This window comes from Esox lucius, chromosome 1, assembly GCF_011004845.1.
Source record: "Esox lucius isolate fEsoLuc1 chromosome 1, fEsoLuc1.pri, whole genome shotgun sequence".
Classification (NCBI taxonomy): Eukaryota; Metazoa; Chordata; class Actinopteri; order Esociformes; family Esocidae; genus Esox; species Esox lucius.
In genome coordinates, this window is record NC_047569.1 from 23,524,215 (window position 1) to 23,545,213 (window position 20,999).

At 41.0% G+C, this 20,999-nt stretch overlaps 1 protein-coding gene across 1 annotated transcript in view; it reads left to right on the top strand.

Annotated features, from left to right (window-relative positions):
• The window catches only part of nectin3a (nectin cell adhesion molecule 3a), a 54,963-nt gene extending 35,771 nt beyond the window's left edge, over window positions 1-19,192 (top strand). Inside the window, exons 2-7 of the mRNA XM_010893645.3 lie at window positions 2,290-2,637; window positions 7,173-7,357; window positions 7,795-7,909; window positions 13,063-13,180; window positions 13,451-13,602; window positions 16,183-19,192. Of these exons, the coding sequence (XP_010891947.2) occupies window positions 2,290-2,637; window positions 7,173-7,357; window positions 7,795-7,909; window positions 13,063-13,180; window positions 13,451-13,602; window positions 16,183-16,856 (1,592 nt within the window). The 3' untranslated portion in view covers window positions 16,857-19,192. The remainder of the gene's footprint in view (window positions 1-2,289; window positions 2,638-7,172; window positions 7,358-7,794; window positions 7,910-13,062; window positions 13,181-13,450; window positions 13,603-16,182) is intronic.
• Window positions 19,193-20,999: the final 1,807 nt, after the last annotated feature.

Here is a 20,999-nt window from a genome sequence, read left to right on the forward strand (position 1 = left end):
AGGCTTGCTATGTGATGCGCTAATCCTGTACCTGAACAAAATGCCTGAATCATCCGCACATGTGGACATTGCTCACATACTCGCCCCCAGTTTACTTTTTATGGAGGTGTGTGTGCATGGACGGGCGGGAACGGGATCCTTGAAATTACAGAGGAGGCAAGGGAGTGGGGAGAGCCTGTATTCCTTCTTAGCCAGGGTAGAATAGCTGTGGTTTACCACTCATATTCATGCCAAGGACTTAAAATACCAGGAAGTAGTCCACTTTTATTAATTTACTCATCACACATTGGTAAGGGAAATTTAGATCTTACAAATATAACTGTAAATTGTGTTAACTCAGACCTTATGTTTTGAATGTTTTGATTGGCAACTGGTTCATGTAAAAACATGAAGGCTTGTACAAGATTTACAAAGAGATGCTCCCCAACAATTCAATCTAGAAGCAAGGGTTGTTTAAGTTCATATGTACCCCTAATGTTTAAATATGATTTTGGAATCAATGACTCATTGCTGTTATTATTTTAAAGCATTTGAATCTGGTATTGACTGGAATATATTTTGCCCAATAATCTAGACACTCTGCTTATGCTAACCTCTTATTAAAATTTTAGGCTACTGATAATCTATTATTATCAAATAAAAAGTAGCCATATCCAAGCTGCAATATACCATTGGGAAGTTGGCACTTACTAGTATCTCTGTTTCTGTAGAGTGTGATCATTTCATGTGTAAGTACACACCATAGACCAGCCTAAGAATAGTCTGTTGTCTTATCTACTATTGGCCTGTATCAAATGTGTTTGTCTAGTAGTTATCAAGAAACTAATACTTTCCAAGCAAAGTCAAATGAAAATGATGGGGACATACTTAGGTGATACTTAGGTTGAATCAGGTTGGTTAATTTCTGGCCACTGAAGTGGCTGATTTCCACTGTTGACAGCATTTTGTCATATTCTTGCTCACTGTTCATCTTCTCCGCAATTGGCTTCTTGAAATTTTACTCAATTACAGCCTCCAAACCAGCCAGTGAGCCACGCTGAAACACCCACATTTTCATGTTACTGTAAGCTGAAAATAACTCCACAACATGTTCAAATAAACATGCTGTGTACATAGACACACAGATTAAAGGGCCTTATATAAATGGGGAAAAAACACATTAAATTGCTTATGTTTAATCTGCTTCCAGATTTTTTTCTTCTTCTTAATGCTTTGACTTTATATTGCAAGGTCCTCTAACAATTAGCAGCAGGGACTGTGAGGACACCCTGGGGTGAACAGGAAGGCTGAATGTGTGTTGGTGTGTGTGCTACGGTTTGTGTAGCTCATTAGAAGTGAACACGCTGAGGGGTGGCCCAGACCCATCTCCCTGCCAAAACAGCCTCGAAAAGTTGAAAGAACAGTTCTTACTATGCTTCATTTTCTCATTACCTATGCTTAAAAGAGCCTTCAGGAACCATTAGATGTCTCTTGCACTGACCGTATGACAATGACGATACGGTTAAAATAACATCTTAGTTTCACGTACATACAACGTAGATTCTAGAACCTAGTCAGCCCTTTTCCATGGGAAAGTGTTGTCAGAACAGTGTTTCCTATGGAAAAATGTGTTTGTTGTGTGGGAAGTGAAATGGGGTTCTGCAGACCTCCCAAGGATAATTTTAGTACTGAGAGTAGAGTTCTAAAATGCAGCAGTGTCACAACTTCAAAACCAATGTTTTATTAGATTTGAAGTTAACTCACGCTGCCTGAATCTGTTAGTGCATGATCGTGCTGAGCAGTAATTTAGTTTTAGGGCAACTAATGGCCTATTCCCTTTTTCAAAAGCCTACATGTTCAACATGTGGATATTACACTGTTAACCTAATACAATGAAACACTGTATATTGTTTAGGCCTTGGCTAAAGGTTACTGGCAAGGCCACAACAGAATTTCGAAATACACGTTTTGACGAGCTGCTTTTTACAGTAAATCTCTAGTACAGCTGTATAATTTTTTTTCTGGTGCTGATAATGAAATCTGGGCTGTGGATCTTCACGGTGCGTCTTGGTGGTAATTATTTTTCTCTGGCACGGCACCAAAATAATGAAGCGGAACATTGATTTTGAGGAACGGTACAGCGTTTCATAGGCGTACCTTATTCTGAAGTGGTAACTTTTTTTTTCCATAAGTATAAACGTGGTGTTCAGAGGTAGGCCTATGTTGTTAGCAATAATTTTCATCTTCTAAAGGTGAGCATTACCTGTGTCCATCTACTTGACTCTCTGCCTCTATATCTCCTGTCTGTAGGTGTGAGCAGCAACGAGGTGCTGGTCCCAGAAAGGGTGAATGCGGTTTTGGGGAAGAACATCACGCTGGCCTGCCGGGTAGAGGTGGGCACCAACCTCAGCCTCACCCAGACGTCATGGGAGCGCCGAATGCCCTCAGGCACAATCACCCTAGCTGTCTTCAACCCCCAGTTTGGCATCTCCATCTCCCCAGATTATACCAGGCGCCTCTCCTTCCTGAACCCCTCCGTGCATGATGCCACCATTATCCTTGAAGGCGTGGGTTTTCAGGACATCGGATCTTACACCTGCAAAGTGGCTACGTTCCCGCTTGGGAACACACAGGCATCCACTGTCGTCAACATTTTAGGTAGCCTGTTTTAATACGTTTTATTAACATTTATATTGTTTTTCACACACTTAACACAAAATATGCTGCAGAAAACTGAGCAGTCTAAACCCAGTCAGTATCAGGGGTGCAACGGTAAGCCAAATTCATGGGGTGGTACGTATCGTGTTTTGAGGGTCACAGTTTGGGATGATTTCAGCACAGTGCAAACATTTATTGTCAACAATCATAGACTATTTGTTCTTAGTTTAGCGAAAGATGCCACACTAATCCAGGAAGAATATATAAAGCACAATGCCTGAGGAGGGCACAATATAAAATAAAGTGCAATATGTAAAGATGGCACAAACATTGTTTTAAAATCAGATTGTGTGGGAACTGCTTGTTTGCTGAAATTTTGGCTGCCGGGCCAGATTTCTCAGAAGAAAAACAATAGAAATGCGAAGTTTCCAAATTGTTCTACCTGCTTTCAGAGTCCTCATAAAGGCAGAAGTGGCAAAAATTGCCTTATCCCAATTTATGCTGTGCCCGCAGATAGGGGATTCTTTCTCCAAAACCAAATAAAGACGGCCTTAAGATCGTGTCTTCAGAAGAAAAACTTAATCAGGCTAATGCACATCACAAGCTGCTCAATAGCAGTTGGGGATTTTTGATTCCCCAACAGCAGTACTTCGAGCAGGCCAAGATCCACCACATACCCGGTCATGCTCCGCAGATATGCCGATCAACCTAAAGATATTAAAACAAAATGAGCGCGGTGAAAACTAACTTCTGTTGCACTTGTTTCATTTCACCGGCTGCGTTAATGTCCACTTGTTTCTGTGGTGCTCTGCGGATATTGACTCTTGAGGTTTTAGCAGTTGTAAAGGGTACTTTCGTCAATCAGTGCCAACATAATATTTATGTATTATATTTCATCAACAACTCTGTTGATCACTTTTATAGTCTACAGGAAACCCCAAATGCTGCTAAACTGTAGATTTAAACAAAGCTGGAGATTCCACAATGTTGGTTCACCACTACTAATACTTGCTGTCATAGAACTAGATGTTAACCTAATGGTTTTTCCCCCCAGCTTAGATATTTTTATAATAATGCTTGATAAATAGTATTGTGTTTATATTAATTGTTTAAAATAAAACAATGTAAGGAGATATTTCTTGTTTCAGATTATGGAAACCGAGATGGTGGTTGCTTAATGGGGCATTGTATAGAATCCTGCCTCTGAACAATACCATGAATTGTCTCTTCCTTATTTTCCCTTACCAAACGAGACCCGAATAGTTTTAGCTAGTCCAGTGTGGTTCAGGGTCAGTAAGATAGTACTGCTTGTGTCTAAAGCAAATATACTAATATTTTTTGTCTATGCAAACAGACCGGCAAGAAAGTTACAATTTTAGTATCTCAGGCACTCGGATAAAGTTAGTAGAAAAATATTTCAAGCATTAACTTAAAACATTAAGGTAACATATTGCCCCTTGAAGTACTTGAAAGTCCTTTTGTCAGGTCCTTATGAACCCTACTCACAGGAGGACACTCAATTTAGGTTGATTTTGGCTGGAATTTACAAAGTTACAAATGTGCAAAGTTGACAGCCCAGAGGCTGTTTTGATAGCCATCTCAAGTGCCATTCCAATTTACAAAAGCTTCCCTCTTAGTCCTCAAATTTAGCTTCAGGGGAGGATTGAACAGCTTAGCTCACTTGCAGAGTTGATGTCAGACACAATTTAATACCAAACTAGTCACGTCGTACATCGGCGGTTGCAGTTACATTTAGACTACCATTTTTATGTCACAATCTCAATGGTCAGACTCCTTGTGTTTCTCACTCCTAGTGAACTCTTTAGCCTGATAATTAACTCCAATCATCACTGTCCCCATGCTTGATAAGTGCACTTTCAAGTACAGTACACTCAAATGTGATGTAAAATGTAATTTAAGGTCTGAGAGTGTTGGGTTTAGGGGCAGTTACTTCCTCAGTGGGTCCTCCTTATGATGTTGACAATAGTGTCAAAAACAAAGCAAATTGGCTTTGGCATGTGCACCACCTGTGGCTGACCCCTGGCCTAATCCATTACTTTTGACCAGAGCCTTAATAGGGCTTTTTTAAAGGAGTTCACTATCTAGGGAAAAGGATGTTTTGCAAATACTGGAGGAAATAGCTTACCATTTCGCACGTAACCGTAGTCATTTTCTACTTTGCCTTTTATTATATTTTTTTTACTGTAGTTTTTTTTTTTCTTCTGTGTTTTTTCCTGTGGAATGCAGTCCACTCTGCTTCTGAGAAAAATCGCTGATATAAAATCAGCATGTAAAAAAAGAAACATTGATTCACATTTTTCTATCTTAGGTTATAAGGTAAAATGGCTTAGTGACTATTTTGCTCTTTTTTTTCATATTGGTCTTTCTTTAGTCTTTTTTTCTCGCTGTTGTTCTTTTTCATTCCCTCTCTGTTTTTTTTTCGACCACTCCCTTCCACCTAACCACACAAAAGCACATGGTTACATTTCCATGGTGGGAGGAGCTGTGTTACTTAAGCTCCAAGCCCCCACCTGGAAACAGTGGAGAAGGAAAATAAAGTTTCTTCTTACACTTAAAAAACAGATACAGACATATCAGCGATGCTACTGGTCCTTGCGGATATTATGGAAAATGTCCGCAGTTTGGCCCAACTCCACTTTTACTTTTTCTCCAACAAGAAGTATACATCGACTCATATCGCTGACTCACTGATGAGCATTTTTTACTATCCTTGATGTACATTTAATGTAAAATCTTCTCTTTTTAGCTAAGCCATGCAGCGTCCAATGTGAAAGAGGTTTCTCACTTTCCAAGTCAAACCAATTGGCAATGTAGCATGGCTACAAGGCTACGATTAACAACGCTATGAGTGGCCACCTACTGTTTGTAGCCATGGAGCATGTTCTGATTGGCCAGTGAGTGGTCAGTCTTTAACACATGCTACTTCTTCAAAACCACCACTTCCGTGCCGCCATGCGTACTATGCCTGTCATTCTTAGTTGTGAAAATAGCGCAATGTTGACCTTCTGTTATGGCTGTCTTTTAGTCACTTTTATATATGCTGCTGTCCCTATTAGCCGACATTCTTAACACCTCTGTGTGAGTACAACAATCTCACACACCTTACTTGAAACATTCTGAGCCTACAGGCGGCAGTGAGCCTGCACAGTGTGACCCAAAACATGAACAAAATAAAATAATGATATCCATACAGTGCAGTGTGGGCTGTGTAAGTCAGAATTGGCTTTCACCATGGGAACATCACTGTGCTTGAGCACTTGAAATGGAAGCATCCTGTTATGGAACACCGGGTCTCAGTGTGTCTAAAAATATTTCACTCAACAGGATTTTACACCTAAAATAAGAATGTTGACCAGTTAAGGCTGAAAGATACTGCATGTGACTTAATGTAATTTGTACATTACATTTTACTTAGTGGTCACACTCTTGTAATATGTCACAGTGACTCACTGGTGCCTGGGCATAAGAGGAACAGATGTATTTCTGGAAGTGGGTGGGGCTGATTTTGGAAGTGGGCTGCCCGTTTGACTTCTAGATGATCTGAATTGCTCTCTTTGTGTCTCTCTCTTAGAGTAGCTGACCCCAGTGCTAACCCCTCTAGTTGTCAGTGATTTTGAAAGTTATGTTCAGCATGTCTCTGCGCTATAGCAGTAAAAGCTGTGCTCTGTATAAGAGGTAGAGTGCTGTGTTACGTCATTCACTTTCCTTTCAAATTGTTCTGTTTATGCTGCTTTACTTAGAGAAGTGTATCACAACTGATGTCTGAGTTGTCACTGGTAGCCAGGGTGACATGACGCTACTTTCTTAGCACTGAATAGCAGCGTAGGGGTATCATCAACCCCGGACAGGATATCACACGGTTGAACATACATTCAATAGATAAATGGTTGAGAAGGTTGTGTTGAAACCTTTTGTTTTATGGGTCCTTGGAGTAACAAAACATGTACTTATGAAACACATTAATAGCAAGTTGTGTAGTTTGAGTAGCTTGAAAGTACAGCATTTCTAGCGCAACATCCAGTTTTTTCAAGAGAAGATGTGTGTTTTATGGAGATGCTCTATAAGTCACTAGAATGCTGCACAGTAATATTTTTACAATCACACAAACATGTCTGACAGACATTGCTATCACCCGCACAATCACAACAGCGAGTTGAGTTCCCTCCAATTTGCTCCCATATTATCAGATTGCTTGGCTCATACATGTTTCTGTAAGATATCTATGAATTTCTAGAAATCTGCTGCCTTTGGGAGTGTTTTTATGGGTTTAATGGCCATTTCTGTCTGTCTGTCCTTGTTTTATGATCTTCATTATTTATTCGTCATCATATAAAAAATGTCCATACTGATTTTATAATCTATTCTCCATTCAGTTATCCCACCTTCATACCCTCATCCTCACTCTTTCCGTCTCTTTCAAGTTGTGATTGTTCCTTTTTATTGTCAGTGCTGCCAAATGAACGCCTCATTGCGGCTGTTAAAGTTTAAAAGTGGTGTGTTGTCTCCTCCCGTAGTGGAGCCCAAGGTCTACGTTGCCTCCGGCTCCAGAGCCCTGGTGGACGGTGGTACTGAGGTAGTGGTGGCCACCTGCATCGCGGAGCGTGGCCGGCCTGCAGCTGAAGTGTCCTGGGAGTCTGAGCTGTTAGGCCACACTGAGGTAGACACGCAGGACGAGCCCAACGGAACTTCCACCACCCAGGTATGATTAGAACAGAGGTACTGCTTTGACAACACGCCAAAGTACCAACAGTTCCACACCGCGCTCTGTTCCCCACATAGTTCACAACCTTTGACTTGAGGAAGTTTTAGTCCGATTTGCCCTTGAGCTCTAGTCAGAGGTATTAAAGGACCGTGGTTCCCATCTATTTCCGGATTAACCTTATTTCAAAAGGCATTAAATTCAACACCAAGGACATAGGTAATGTTTAGAATCAACCTGATTTCCCCAAATGTTATATATACGGACAATCTGTTCACGATACTTTTTATGAAACCTCAATATAATTATTCATATATTCTTCTAGTGTTGTCATCTTCTGGCTTATTCCTAACCCTAAATCATTATAGTTTTGTGTCGCTATAGAGTGGTGTAAACTCTATCTTTATGTTCCACTCTCTTAAACATGCTTTATTCAGGTACGCTACATTTGGGAGCCACAGAGACATGCCCATGGTCAAACACTCACCTGTGTGGTACGCCACCCAGCCCTGCAGACCGAGTTCAGGATACCGTATGTGCTCAACGTGCAGTGTGAGTATTGGGGAGGGACCGGGGGACAGGACAGCAGAGTAGCAGGGTCATTGAAAAATGACCACTAGCTAGATCACCTTTTTATGATAAGTAAATACACTGCCTGGTGCCAAAGTATTTTGACTACTGACCTACTTTCGTGTTACTTCATTTGAAGTGCTATATTGAAATTTCGATCTGTTTGACATTTTATTTTAAAACATTGGTTTTCTGTTGGGTAATATTTGTAAGAAAGACAGATGAATATTTAACCTGATGTGCTGTGAAAGCTCCCAGTTTGCACAGTGAGGAAATGTCCAGAGGAATGAAATCAAGGACACATTTTCCATACCATTGACCTCCATCAGTGAACCACTAAAAATGTTGTCACATTTCCTGTACAAAATCCCCACTGTTGAAGGGTCATTGGTCAGGCTGTGAATTTAATGGACAATGGAAAACAAAGACCTACTGAAGTTAGAGATAAAGTAATATTCATGTGTTGATGTTTTGATATACTGTTGAGTACAGTTGGATCAATAATCAGAAACTGCAAGCTGCATCATACCACCCAGGCACTGCCAAGAATAGTATAGAAATGATGCACCATTCTACCATACCAAGAGCTCTATATAACACTGGCCTGTATGAGTGTCTCAGGAAATAAGCTGTTACTCTGAAAGCAAGCCAGGAGTTTGCCAGAAAGCATGTGTGGCCCTGCTGCGATGTGGAAAAAGGTTTAGTGGTCAGGTGAGACCAATAAAGATCTTTTTAGGCACAACTTATTGGGCTTTGTGTGCACCAAACCTAACACTGCCCAGGCCTCAAGACACCCAATCACTACAGTGAAGTATGGTGGCGACAGCCTCATGCTGTGTGGATGCTTATCAGTGGGGACTGGGCACCTTGTTAAAATTGAAGGAAGAATGAATAGCGTAAAATACTAGGAAATAATGGGAGAAAACGGAAGCTTGGGTGGAAATTCGCCTTTCATTAGGACAATGATGCAAAAAACAAAGCCAAAGCCACAACTGGTGTATCTCAACAACAAAAACGTGAATGCACCACTGTGGCCTAGTCAAAGTCCTGATCTCAACTGCATTGATAATCTATAGCACTATTTGAAAATTGCTGTTCAAGAGCTTCATCCTACCACCCTGCACAACCTGGAGTAAATCTGCCAAGAAGAATGGGGCCAAATCCCTCCGACACTGAATGTTCACCATGGCAAGAAGCTAGCCTGGACAGGAGAGGGGCATCTTTGTTCTGTTTAAGTGGTTGTGTAAAGCTGATAGGTGGGCTTTATGGCAGATTTTTCTCAGTTGTCTGTCTGTCAGGGACAGCTGTTGCTTATAATGTTAGAACAGCATGTGCTCTCTGTATAATGATTTAGACAACTGCCACATGGATTGTAAATTCAGCAGTGTCACTGTTATAAATTCTGTTTTTCTGTGTTTGTTAAACTCTGGGATGCAACAGAAATGCAGATTTCCTTAACAGGTAATATATTACTGAATATTAGTATAAAGTTACAAGCTGTTTTTTTACTATCATACATATTTCACAAGACTAATCTTAAACCACGTCTATTCACCTGGGAAGCAGGACTAGAGGGAAGTTCTCTGGTTAGCTTATGAACCCAAACCAGAGTCATTAAGCCCCCCAGGTCCTTTCCGTTCCAACAAAATGGAGGCGCTTCATTTACTGGGAAATATAAAATGTACTTCTCTTTCACCACTGCCTTTTGTTTCACCAATACTGGCTAAATAACTCAATTCCTGTGAAGTGCCTGCACCATCAAAATTGCTAGATTACTGAGGTAGAACTCAAACATCCAAATTCTACAGTAACCATCATGGTGGATTTTAACCATGCAATCCTTAAACAAGATTTTCCCAAATACAAACAGCTATTACAATTTCCTACAGCTATTCTCAAACTTTTTTGTGCCAGTGACCGACAAAACATGAACTTCTTGGGATGCTTTGCAAAGAATCACCAATGTTTTTTGTTTTTATTAAGAACACATTTAATTGTTTCAACAGAAGCATAAGATGATCCATCAAGCAATTGAATTCTCTATTTTAGAAAACATTGCAACTATTGGAAACAATTAACACTTATGCAAACCAGATATCTGGAGACAGTAATTCTTGAATGGGGATGTTTTGTTTGTTTGTAAAGGAGTTAGGGGGATCACCAACTCTAAACCAAACCCCCTGCTGTTGTTGTGTACCTGGTTCTGCCAACAGGCTCAGCCAGTTTACTGCACATTGACCCTCAATGGCCCATCAATCACCAGATGACCTCACTCCCCACTTCGCCCTCTCATGTTTACCCCTAGCCTTCCAGCACCCCCACCACCTACCCTCCATCCCTTTGCCTCCCAAGGAACCCTCCTCTCTCCCAGCTGATTCTAAGTTGTCCTTTATCCACTAAGTAAAGAATAAGAAGTAAACAGTCTCCTGTGAACAGGAACAGGCCCTGACATAATCTCTGCCGCCATCACTGTGCTGACCAGCTCTCCCCTGTTTTCACAGACATTCAATATGTCACTAGAGCAATAAACTGCTCTTGCCTGTTTAAAAATCTTCCATCAATTTTCCAGTTAATCCCAAAAAATGTGTCCTGTCTGAATTACTTCTGACCTGTGGCACTCATCTCAGTCGTCATGAAAACGTTTAAATGCTTAGACATTTCCCATCACAAAACTATCACTGGTGCTTCCCTTGACCCACTGCGGTTTGTCTACAGAGCCAGCAGGTCTGTGGACAACACTACCAACGTGGGCCTCTACATTCTCCAACACCTCACCAACCCATTTCTAAGACTGTTGGTAAAACATTCCAGTGTACTACATGAAGCTGGATGAGAGACTTACTGGTACTGTAAATGCTAATGCAAATTGTAATGCATTTAAATGCCTCAACCTTTCTATTGTGGAGAAATGAAGAACTCACCAAATTTGACACTAATGGGTTAATTCATCAGTAATGTTGTGAATGTTAAGCAAGCCGGAGCTGCTCAACTATACACAAACTCAAAAGTGCTCAAGTAGTATATCAGTTTGGTGGTGAGAAATCTTGACATTGACGTTAACTCAGCCATGCATTCTAGATGAACAATTTAACACAAAACTCCATGAATACAAACAAAAATGTATGGACAAATGTGTGTTATGTTAACATACTCTGCTGAGCCCTCTTCATCTTCTGTCATCATGTCTACAAAATGTTTTCAATCATTACAGATGTGCTCCAGTGCCATGAGACTTCTGCTTAGCAAAGTTTGCAACAAACTTTATTTGTTGCAAACTAATAAAGTAACTATATACTTCAGAGTAAAGTGGTCCTATACCTTTGACATTTTTGGTCATGTTTGACTTCCCTTCAGTGCATCCTCCACCATCTCAGCCTCCATTATCTTTCAAAATGTTTATTTTTGTTGCTTCGTCTTGTCTAGACCCAACTAATCGATGGCAACATTCATTGCCAACTATTTTTATTATCGATATTTATGGATTAGCTGTTGCAGCCTTATCGTGCACTATGCTCTTAGTTTAACAGCATCATACCAGAACCATTTCAACCCAGACCCTCTTGAACATAACTGAAACTGTCCATCTCTGTCTGTCAGTGGACTGCTGTCACTTGCTCTGTATCCCTCAGCAATGGAGCACTGCAAGGATGCATGCTCTCATCCCTCTGAACCAATTACTGCACCTCCACAAATGCATCTGTTAAGCTACTCAAATGTACTGATAGCTCCACTGTGGTTGGTCTCATCACTGAAGGGGATTAATTCATGTACTGCAGGGAAGTCAACTGGCTGGCGGTTTAGTACAGTCAAAATAATCTGGTACTTAACCCAAAGAAAACAGTAGTGGTGGACTTTTTTTTTTGATGGACTTTTTATTTTTTTGATTTTGCTCAGTGAAGGGCTCCATCTTATCTCCAACGATACTTTTCATGGTCTTGGAGATCATTCACCTTGCACTCGGATCATGAACTAGAGGGCCCACTTACTTAGCTTCAGGATCAGTTGGAAGAGAAGTAAGATCTGGTCCAGGAAACCTTTTTCTACCAGCCCTTTTGTGGACGCCCTCTATATATCGCTGTGTATTCCTAAGTCATACTTTGAAAGCACATTAAACAACTGACAGAAGTACCCGCGTTGACATCAACATATGCATTAGCCTCAATGTTATAATCATTGATGCACACTTCCTTGGGTTGCTAAACTGGTGGATAGTGGACAGTATCTGTTTCGAGTACGTGAGTGCAAGTTAATGAAGGCATTTTATGAAGTATTGATCAAGCCTCAATTGTAGCACCAGCATCAGTGAGGTGTGGGCAAGCAGTGGCGATGCAGAAAGCGAAGGTTAATGCAGGAAGAGAGAAGCTTTGGAGCTCAATAAATCCTGTCAAATGCCAAGGCAGGGGATTTTAAGTGCCAAAGAAGCACAATTTCACCACGGCCAGAGTGCAGAGGTCAACGGGCCCCGCACTGATAACCCCTTGTTCTTTTCCCTGACTGGCCATGTGCTGTCAAACGTGTAGCCTGCCCACTCTCCTGGGTAATCAGAATAGAGAAATAGGAAGCCAGAGTCAGTATTTCCTAAATTAACTGCTGTCCATTAATTGGTCAGTGTTGGGTTGATCTGTGAAACCTCATGTGTCTTTTGTCTGTGTGTGTCTGCTGGGGAGGGCATCATTGCATGTCCCTGACCTATCTGATGTTGCCTCTCGTTCACCAGCTCTGTCTTATGTCTTTCTCTTCACTCTCCCCGTCATGTGTGGGTATTTGTTTGGTGGCCAGGCTTCACACAACCAACCAGACCTCTGCGTGGTTAAATCCATACTCTGCTTTTTCCTTCTGATTATCTCTTTTTATGCTTTTATATTACTTGCTTTGTTCCTCTTGAAAAGCTCATTTGTCATCACTGTACTGCTGGGGGTCACATTGGCTGTTAGAATGTACAATGCAAACTAGGGCTTTTTCAGTTTAAATGAATCTTCTGTTTTGTATGGAGAAGACTGTCACTGGTCAGTTGTGTTATTAAAGGATCCTGATCTCAATGTATCTGGTACAATAGGCCTTGGTATGTACCCTAGTCTAGTTCTTATGTAGACTTAATCACAATAGGATTAAATAATCATCTGGTCTTTTTCCAGTTGCTCCTGAAGTGAAGGTGGTTGGATATAACCAGAACTGGTTTGTTGGCCAGGAGAAGATGAAGATGGACTGTGGAGCCACTGCTAACCCACCTGCCCACCACTTCTCCTGGAGCCGGTCAGTGTCCTCTACCTGGCCCCTTAACCCCCCATTACACCCCACTAAATGCTATTCACTGGCCACATCACTCGTTGCCCCATTCCGGAAAAGGTCACTGCTATTGCCCACGGCCCAATGAACTGTAGTCAGAAGTAATGTGCTGTAGAGGAAATCTAGAATCAGAATGCTGTTTGGGATGAAAACACATGCTACTTTGACCAGGGCTGTCTAGGCGTAGGTTGAGTTAAGTAGTGGTTTATCTGTGTTTATTTCTAATATAATTTCCAGGTTGGATGGGCCGATGCCTGACGGTGTGGATATAGTGAACAACACTTTTAGTTTCACTCGTCCTCTGGAGAGAAATGACTCTGGACTGTATAGGTGTGAGGTGTCCAATGACATCGGACCTCGCACTCTGGACGTTCACGTCTGGATACAAGGTGAGAGACTATTTCCTTTCATAAACTCCATCCATGTCTATATTTGCACATTCCAGACACAAATGGAGAAAATGACAATATGCACATTAGGGTTGCACGCTATTGGAAATAACTGACATTGCGATGTTTGGTTTTTCTGCGTTATATATTTGTGATATGAAAAAATACAGGATGTCTTCAGAAAGAGCTTTGGCTATCAACCTGACAGTATGTATCCTCCATTCTTCCCCAGCCCCATACTCTACCATAACAATTTATGAAACTCATGAACATGTTTATATTTCAGAACAGGTTGCTAGGTAATAATATGTAACAGTAATAGTATAGCAATAGCAACAGTAGTAAAATAGAATTTGCAATTGGGCATAACTTACTAACTGCTAGATGCAGTCTGCATGTCATCTAAGTGCACCAACAAATCGTGTTTAAAATAATAATAATAATAAACTGTGTATCCAATAAACCATAAATCAGACTAAATTACCTTATATTAGACAGATATAATGCTAGTTTAACATTTGAAAAAAATATATATTCTAGGCTGATATATATTTACCTTACTAAATCGTTCTGCGATGTGACCATCGATGCGTACATCGCAATGTCGATGCTGAAACGATATATCGTGCAGCCTTAATGCACATACAGTATCAGTACCAAAGGTTTCAACTGTTGCGGGTTTGGCAACATATGTGATAAGACAGTTTTTCATACTGTTAGTGGGAGAACAGTGTGCACTACGTAGCGATATGCCTTATTGTTCATGGAATCGCAATGTGCCCTTTTTGTTTCTCTTGTTTGTTGTTCAAGGTCATTTGGCAAGGCTGGACACAATGAATAACACACAGATATAGTAACACATATTAAATATGTTTCCTCCCCACAGGGGCTGTGCTCTGCTGAATGAGCTGCCTGTTCAGTTCACTCATCAAAAGATGACTAATGATATTTACTTTAATTTATTACACATGTGTTTAGAATTATTCACTGACTCGCTAAACAGACAGGATTTCCCACCAAAGATCTCTAAACATTGTTTTTCCTAACGTGGCCTCACTTTGGCTGCAGTACTGGGCAGCTCTGATGCAAGCCAACGCTGCTTGGAGAACGCACAGGCCGCAGCTTCTTTCCCCATCCCCCCTCCTCTCTTCACATGTTTGGCTACTCTGTTATTCTTTAGCCATAGAGCATGAGAACTGTGCTCTTGTATTTTCATTTCCCCTTTTCTTTTAAACCATATCCAAACATAATGGCTGCTACTCTTGGACACACACTCCCCTGGCACACAGTGGCTCCGGTTTCTTACTAAGCGAGAGAAGGAGTGCAGACTGGAGAAGACTCAAGCTAAAGCGGGCTGTCACTCCATCTGCGTAGGTCAGGTCTGGACTGGATTCCCGCTCAAAAACCATGGCTGTGTCCCAAATGGCACGTTTTCCGACTATAGTGCAGTACTTTTCACCCGAGTGCTATGCCGTTTGAAATACATTGGTTGACATCCTGTCCAGGAAAGACTTGATCTGAGCAATTATCTGGTCTCTCCAAGCCAACAACACAGTGGAGTCCGGCATATGCTCCTCTTAGAGACTGTGTGGAGATGGATGCATTCCGTCCTAATGGTGGTATTACAGCTAAAGGAGGATGTTTTATATATCAACTGACCTTGAGTGCCCCCCCACCGCCCCATTCCCTGCCTTTTACATTATCACTGGTGCCTCAGGCAATGCTAAATAATTGTAGGTTTGTTGGATTCTCACTCCAGTAAATTGCAGCCAGGAAGTCATTAGCTCAAGCTATGCTCCCTGTGATCGTTATTGCATTTGATCATTTCTAGCTTAATCTCCGATGTTAAATGTAGACACAAAGCAGGACTGGTGCTATGAAGCAGCTTTTAGTGCAGTGTAGTCGTCTCTTTAGAGATCAGTCAATAGTCCAACATAGTAATCTTGACCTTGGAGCACTGTGGCGAGGTATGGTTCAGGATTAAGCCTGCCCCTGGTCCACAGGTACCACTGCAGATGTAAGCCTGCCCCTGGTCCACAGGTACCAATGCAGCGTGGCTACCCCTTCTGTCATAATGCCCAGAATCTTTCTTTAAATGGGAATTCCCTTAAAAGCCCTATTTTCACTAACGCTGACTTCTTCATTACCAGTCGGAATGAAGAAGTTACACTAATTCTGATTTATCAGATAGTAGTGTACTATATCTGTGTATTTTGCAAATGTTTTTGTATTTCATGTTGTTACTGTCTGTTGGGTTTTGTTATGTAAAATACTGTGAACATTGCAGAGAACAGATTCAGCTTTTATCCAACTTTATTAAATCAGCACCGTTGCCAGGGTATGTTAGAGAATTTACACATCTGCAGAATGTCTTCCGGACAATTGTGGGAAGATCCAGATCTACAGAAAGTCATATCTGGAACCACTTAGTTGGAATTAGAATTTCACAGACTAAAACCTTTTTGTGAGCTATGTTTAACATACCTTAAATCAAGTGTAAATGTAGGATACAGGAAACATTTGTTCATTCTGTTTGTTGTATATTCTGTGATTATACTGTGTACATTCTCACTCCATCAGATCCTCCTCCCACCATGGCCCCAGTCCCCACCACATCTATTAGCCGTTTCCTGGACACCGGTGGGACCAGCACATCCCTTAACAAAAGGCGAGCTAGTGGCCCCTTTACCTCCCCCACGCTGGCCTCCCTGCCAGACAGCGGTCTGGGTACCATAGTGGGCGGGGCTGTGGGTGGTGTGCTGTTCCTGGTGTTGCTCTTGATCCTGGGTGGAGCCTGCTTCATGCGCCAGCGCAGGACCTTCAGGGGGGATTACTACACCAAGCAGTACCTGGGCCCCTCGGACATGCAGAAGGAGTCCCAACTGGACGTGCTCCAGCCCCACGAGCTGCAGGAGGTCTACGGGGATGGGCAGAACTCTACTGGCAAGGGCAGCCAGGAGCTGAAATCCAAGCCAGAACTGGGACGGGACATAATTTACCCAAACGACTACCCCAATGACATCAAAGACAGGGGGGACTGGGATGACGGCTGCAGGGGCCTCCGGGACGGCAGCTACTATTCTGTGGAGAACCACAACAACATCCATCACCCCAGCGGGCCACCTGTTCACACCCCCTCTGTGACCAACGGCTCCCCCTACCTGCCGGAGGATGGCTTTGATAACAGCACAGACAGCGAATACGTGTCCCATATGGATGGGTCTGTGATCTCACGTAGGGAGTGGTATGTCTGAGGTATATACAGGGGATCAGGGAAAGACCTTTCCACTCAAAGTGACAGAGTCAGTGCGACTGTTATCTATGAGGATGGATAGTATTATAGAGACATTATCAATTCAATTAACTGACTCATCCAGATGAGTTTAAATTCACAGCTCTGCTTTGCTGGTGGTCATTAATTTTGCTTTGATTTTAACTACTGACCCCAAGGACATGAATACATATGACTGCCTTATGGAGGGTTAAAACTCTGTGGAATTTTAACGGGTGATCGCAGGCTACAAATGACGGAATTCTGCAAAACTTTCTAGGGGCCATTAAGCAAGGGTTTCTTCCTACTGTGCTGTTTCAACTGAACTGATTGGTTCATATTGTCTTTCTGCTTTTATGTTTGTGAACACCTGTTTTACTCAACTTACAAGTTGTCAATTCAGCCCTGGTTATTGAAATACATTTTGTGTATCCCTTATGATGCACTGTATTTAAATGGCTTTTAAAAATGGACACTTTAGTGCTTACGTATAATCCTATTAATTTCTCATAAAGGTTATGTTCTGATTGCTGCTTGATGTTGAAACCACCTAAGTATTGGTTGTATTTTTGTTTTCAAACTGTTATACAGATGTGAAAGGGAAAATTATTCATTATTGTGACGGGGAGAAGTATGCCAATTTATGGTTAATAGATCATCGATGATGACAGAACATATCATTTAAATCATTTTTAAAAGTGATTTAGCGTACACTCCAATCTAAATCGATTTCCATGAGAAATTAGGCCTAATTGTCTTATTCAAGGATAGAACCATATTTTTCTCCTTGCCTGCTGTGGGATATGAGTTATCAACCAACACTAAGCCTGTCAGTGCTATGATGATACAGTATGACACGGTCAGTAATATATGATATGTCTGTTAGGTAAATAGGCCCAACAAATCTAATGGATGGTTTTGTTCTGGGACTAATTATGATTGTGTATTGCACATGTTCATTAGCATTAGATGACCAGTGTTTTCTCAGCGGCCCCCTCTTCCCTATATTGTGCCCTACCCGGTCAAAGTAGTAGGACTCGGGTGCAGTATGGGACAAATGTACGGTCTTGGCATTCAGTGTTGTCTTTTCCATTGTTCTCTCACTCGGACTCCGTGACCATGATTCCTGTGTATGTTTTTACTAACTAACAGACGAGGCATGTTACATGAAATGTTTGTCTTTGCTGCCAGTAACCTTGTCGTGTTATGTGCTGTCTATGTTCACAACCAGTAACCATGACATGATGTTAAATCACTGAAATAGTTGAAATCATTAGTGATCTCATGTCCATTAGCTTGTATTGACCTTTGACTTCTGGCTCTGCCTGCGGCTTGGCTCTACCGGTGGAACTAAAAGAAGGATTTAAGTGATTTTCTTAAACCGGGCCATTAAAGAAAAAAGACCCTCTCACAGTCAATTGGTTGGGTGGAGAAGTGAGCATGTACCCTATGACTTCTACGCAACATACCCTATGAACTTGGAGCATCAGTATCCACCTGCTCATCCATGGTTTTGGTTCCTGTCTGCTTGACTCAAGGCTGCCAGCGCGTGCCTGACTTCAACTCCACAATTTGTCTTATCTGAACTACTGCTTTCACATCCACCCAGGGCCTGTAGGCTAGATACAATGCAGGGATACATTCTCAAGTCATTTAAGTATGTGTGAGGTTACCATAGTCTGAAACATTTTCCAAATACAGGCTGGTCTTTGACATGTTTTTTCATTGGGAGTGGAAGAGAGTGATTGAATGTTTACTAAAGTAATTTCTTTACACTTTGGTGTGTTTTTTCATTTTCCAGTTGACCATTTTGTGTGTGTGTGTGTGTGTGTGTGTCATAATATCAGACTGATTGTGGGCAGACATTTGGGTAATGTGTTAAGTCCTGATGGCCTCTGGAGGGAAAGCGGAAAACTTCTCATATTGTAAGAATGAATCTTTCCTGACTGATTTCATCAGTGAGATGAACTTATCCTTTCCATATCTTCCTGTTTAATATTTATGATTTTGTTGCTTGTTTTTAAACCAGCGCGGTTGACTTAAGGTAAATTATTATGCCTTATACACAAAGACTCTTGTAGCAGCTGTTACAATGTATCTAATAAGTTTTATTTAGAAACATTTCACTGGAAAAACGTTGGTAGTCCTTTTACTAAGCAGGCCATAATCATAGTAAATATGATTTTTTTCCTTCTCAATATGTTGGCTGATTGCTATTGTTTAGGAGAAAAATGTTTTGTAATTGTTTTTGTCTGAAATTGTCTCAAGCATTTAATTATTTTAAGATCATTTAAAATAAAGATCAATAGTCTATTGTTACTTGGGGTTTTACTCTTCATTTGACATTAGTCCTCAAGCGCTTGTGACCAATTATTTTCTTGACATTCTTTGAACTATTCATTGGTTTGTCATAACTCACATTGGAAGAAAGGGATATCAAAATTTCTTTGTAATAAAAGAACATCTTCTCTGAACAACCTGAACTGTTTTGTCCCTTAGGTTCCATACCCTGGAATAGACCCACTCTGTGGTTTTCTAACAGAGTTAAAATATGTAACAACAACAAAAACACTTACTGACTTTATTGTTGCTACTGAAAGTCTAAAAGTCCTTGCACAGTCTCAACATTTTGTCTTAATTCTTGTTTAATAAACATTTTCTTCAAAGTGAAGTAAAATTATAGAAAATGTTTGAAATTACTACGAAATACAATGATGTATTGTTTGTTTTTATACCCATGCATACTGTAAGCATAACAAATAGCATGATGTGAACACACCCATGCTTGAAAAATGTGAGATAAAAAATATTGCCTTCCTTCCACACACAAGAATGCTATTTTAAAGCTTTCACTGTTGTACATAGCAAAAAGTGCATCCATTACATATGTATTTTGGGCTATGTGTTTTTCACTTACATTTCTTTATTAGGTTGTGTAGATCTGCAGAGTAGAAATTTCAGGAAATCCTTTTTCAGATTCTATTTTAAGATGCAACTTGTTAACACTGTGGGAGATTTGTAGACTTTCACAAGTGAGTGTTTCTGTTGCCTGTTGATAACATCAAATCACGTCACAAGGTTTAAAAATATACAGTGAATATGAAGTGTACACACCCCTGTTAAAATGCCAGGTTCTTGTGATGTAAATGAATGAGACAAGATAAATCATGTCAGAACTTTTTCAACCTTTGACCTATAACATGAACAATTCAATTGAAAAACAGACAAAAAATTCACAATAACCTGGTTGCATAACCTGTGCACACACTAAAACTAATACTTTGTTGAAGCACCTTTTGATTTTATTACAGCACTCAGTCTTTTTGGGTAGGAGTCTAGTAGCATGGCACACTCTTCTTTACAAAAGCGCTCCAAATCTGTCAGATTGCGATCTGTGCACAGCCCACTTCAGATCACCCCACAGATGTTCATTTGGATTCAGGTCTGGGCTCTGGCTGGGCCATTCCAAAATGTTAAACTTCTTCTGGTGAAGCCATGCTTTTGTGGATTTGGATGTGTTCTTTAGGTCGTTGTCATGCTGAAAGGTGAACTTCCTCTTCATCTTTCTAATGGACGCCAGAAGGTTTTGTGCCAAAATTGCCTGGTATTTTGAACTGTTCATAATTCCATTCACCCTGACTAAAGCCCTGGTTCCAGCTGAAAAAAACAGCCCCAAAGCATTATGCTGCCACCACCATGCTTCACTGTGGGTATGGTGTTCTTTGGGAGATGTGCAGTGTTGGTTTGTGCCAAACATACCTTTTAAAATTATGTGCAAAAAGTTCAACCTTGGTTTTATCGGACCATAACACATTTTCCCATGTGCTTTTGGGGGACTTGATGTTTTTTTTGCAAACTTCAGGCAAGCTTGGATGTTTTTCTTTATAATAAAAGGCTTCCGTTTTGCCATCCTACCCCATAGCCCATTCATATGAAGAATACGGGAGATTGTTGTCACATGTAGCACACAGCCAGTACTTGCCAGATATTCCTGCAGTTCCTTTAATGTAGGCCTCTTGGAAGCGTCTCTGACCAGTTTTCTTCTCGTCTATACATTTTGAAGGGACATCCAGTTCTTGGTTATGTCTCTGTTGTGCCATATTTTCTCCACTTGATGATGACGGTC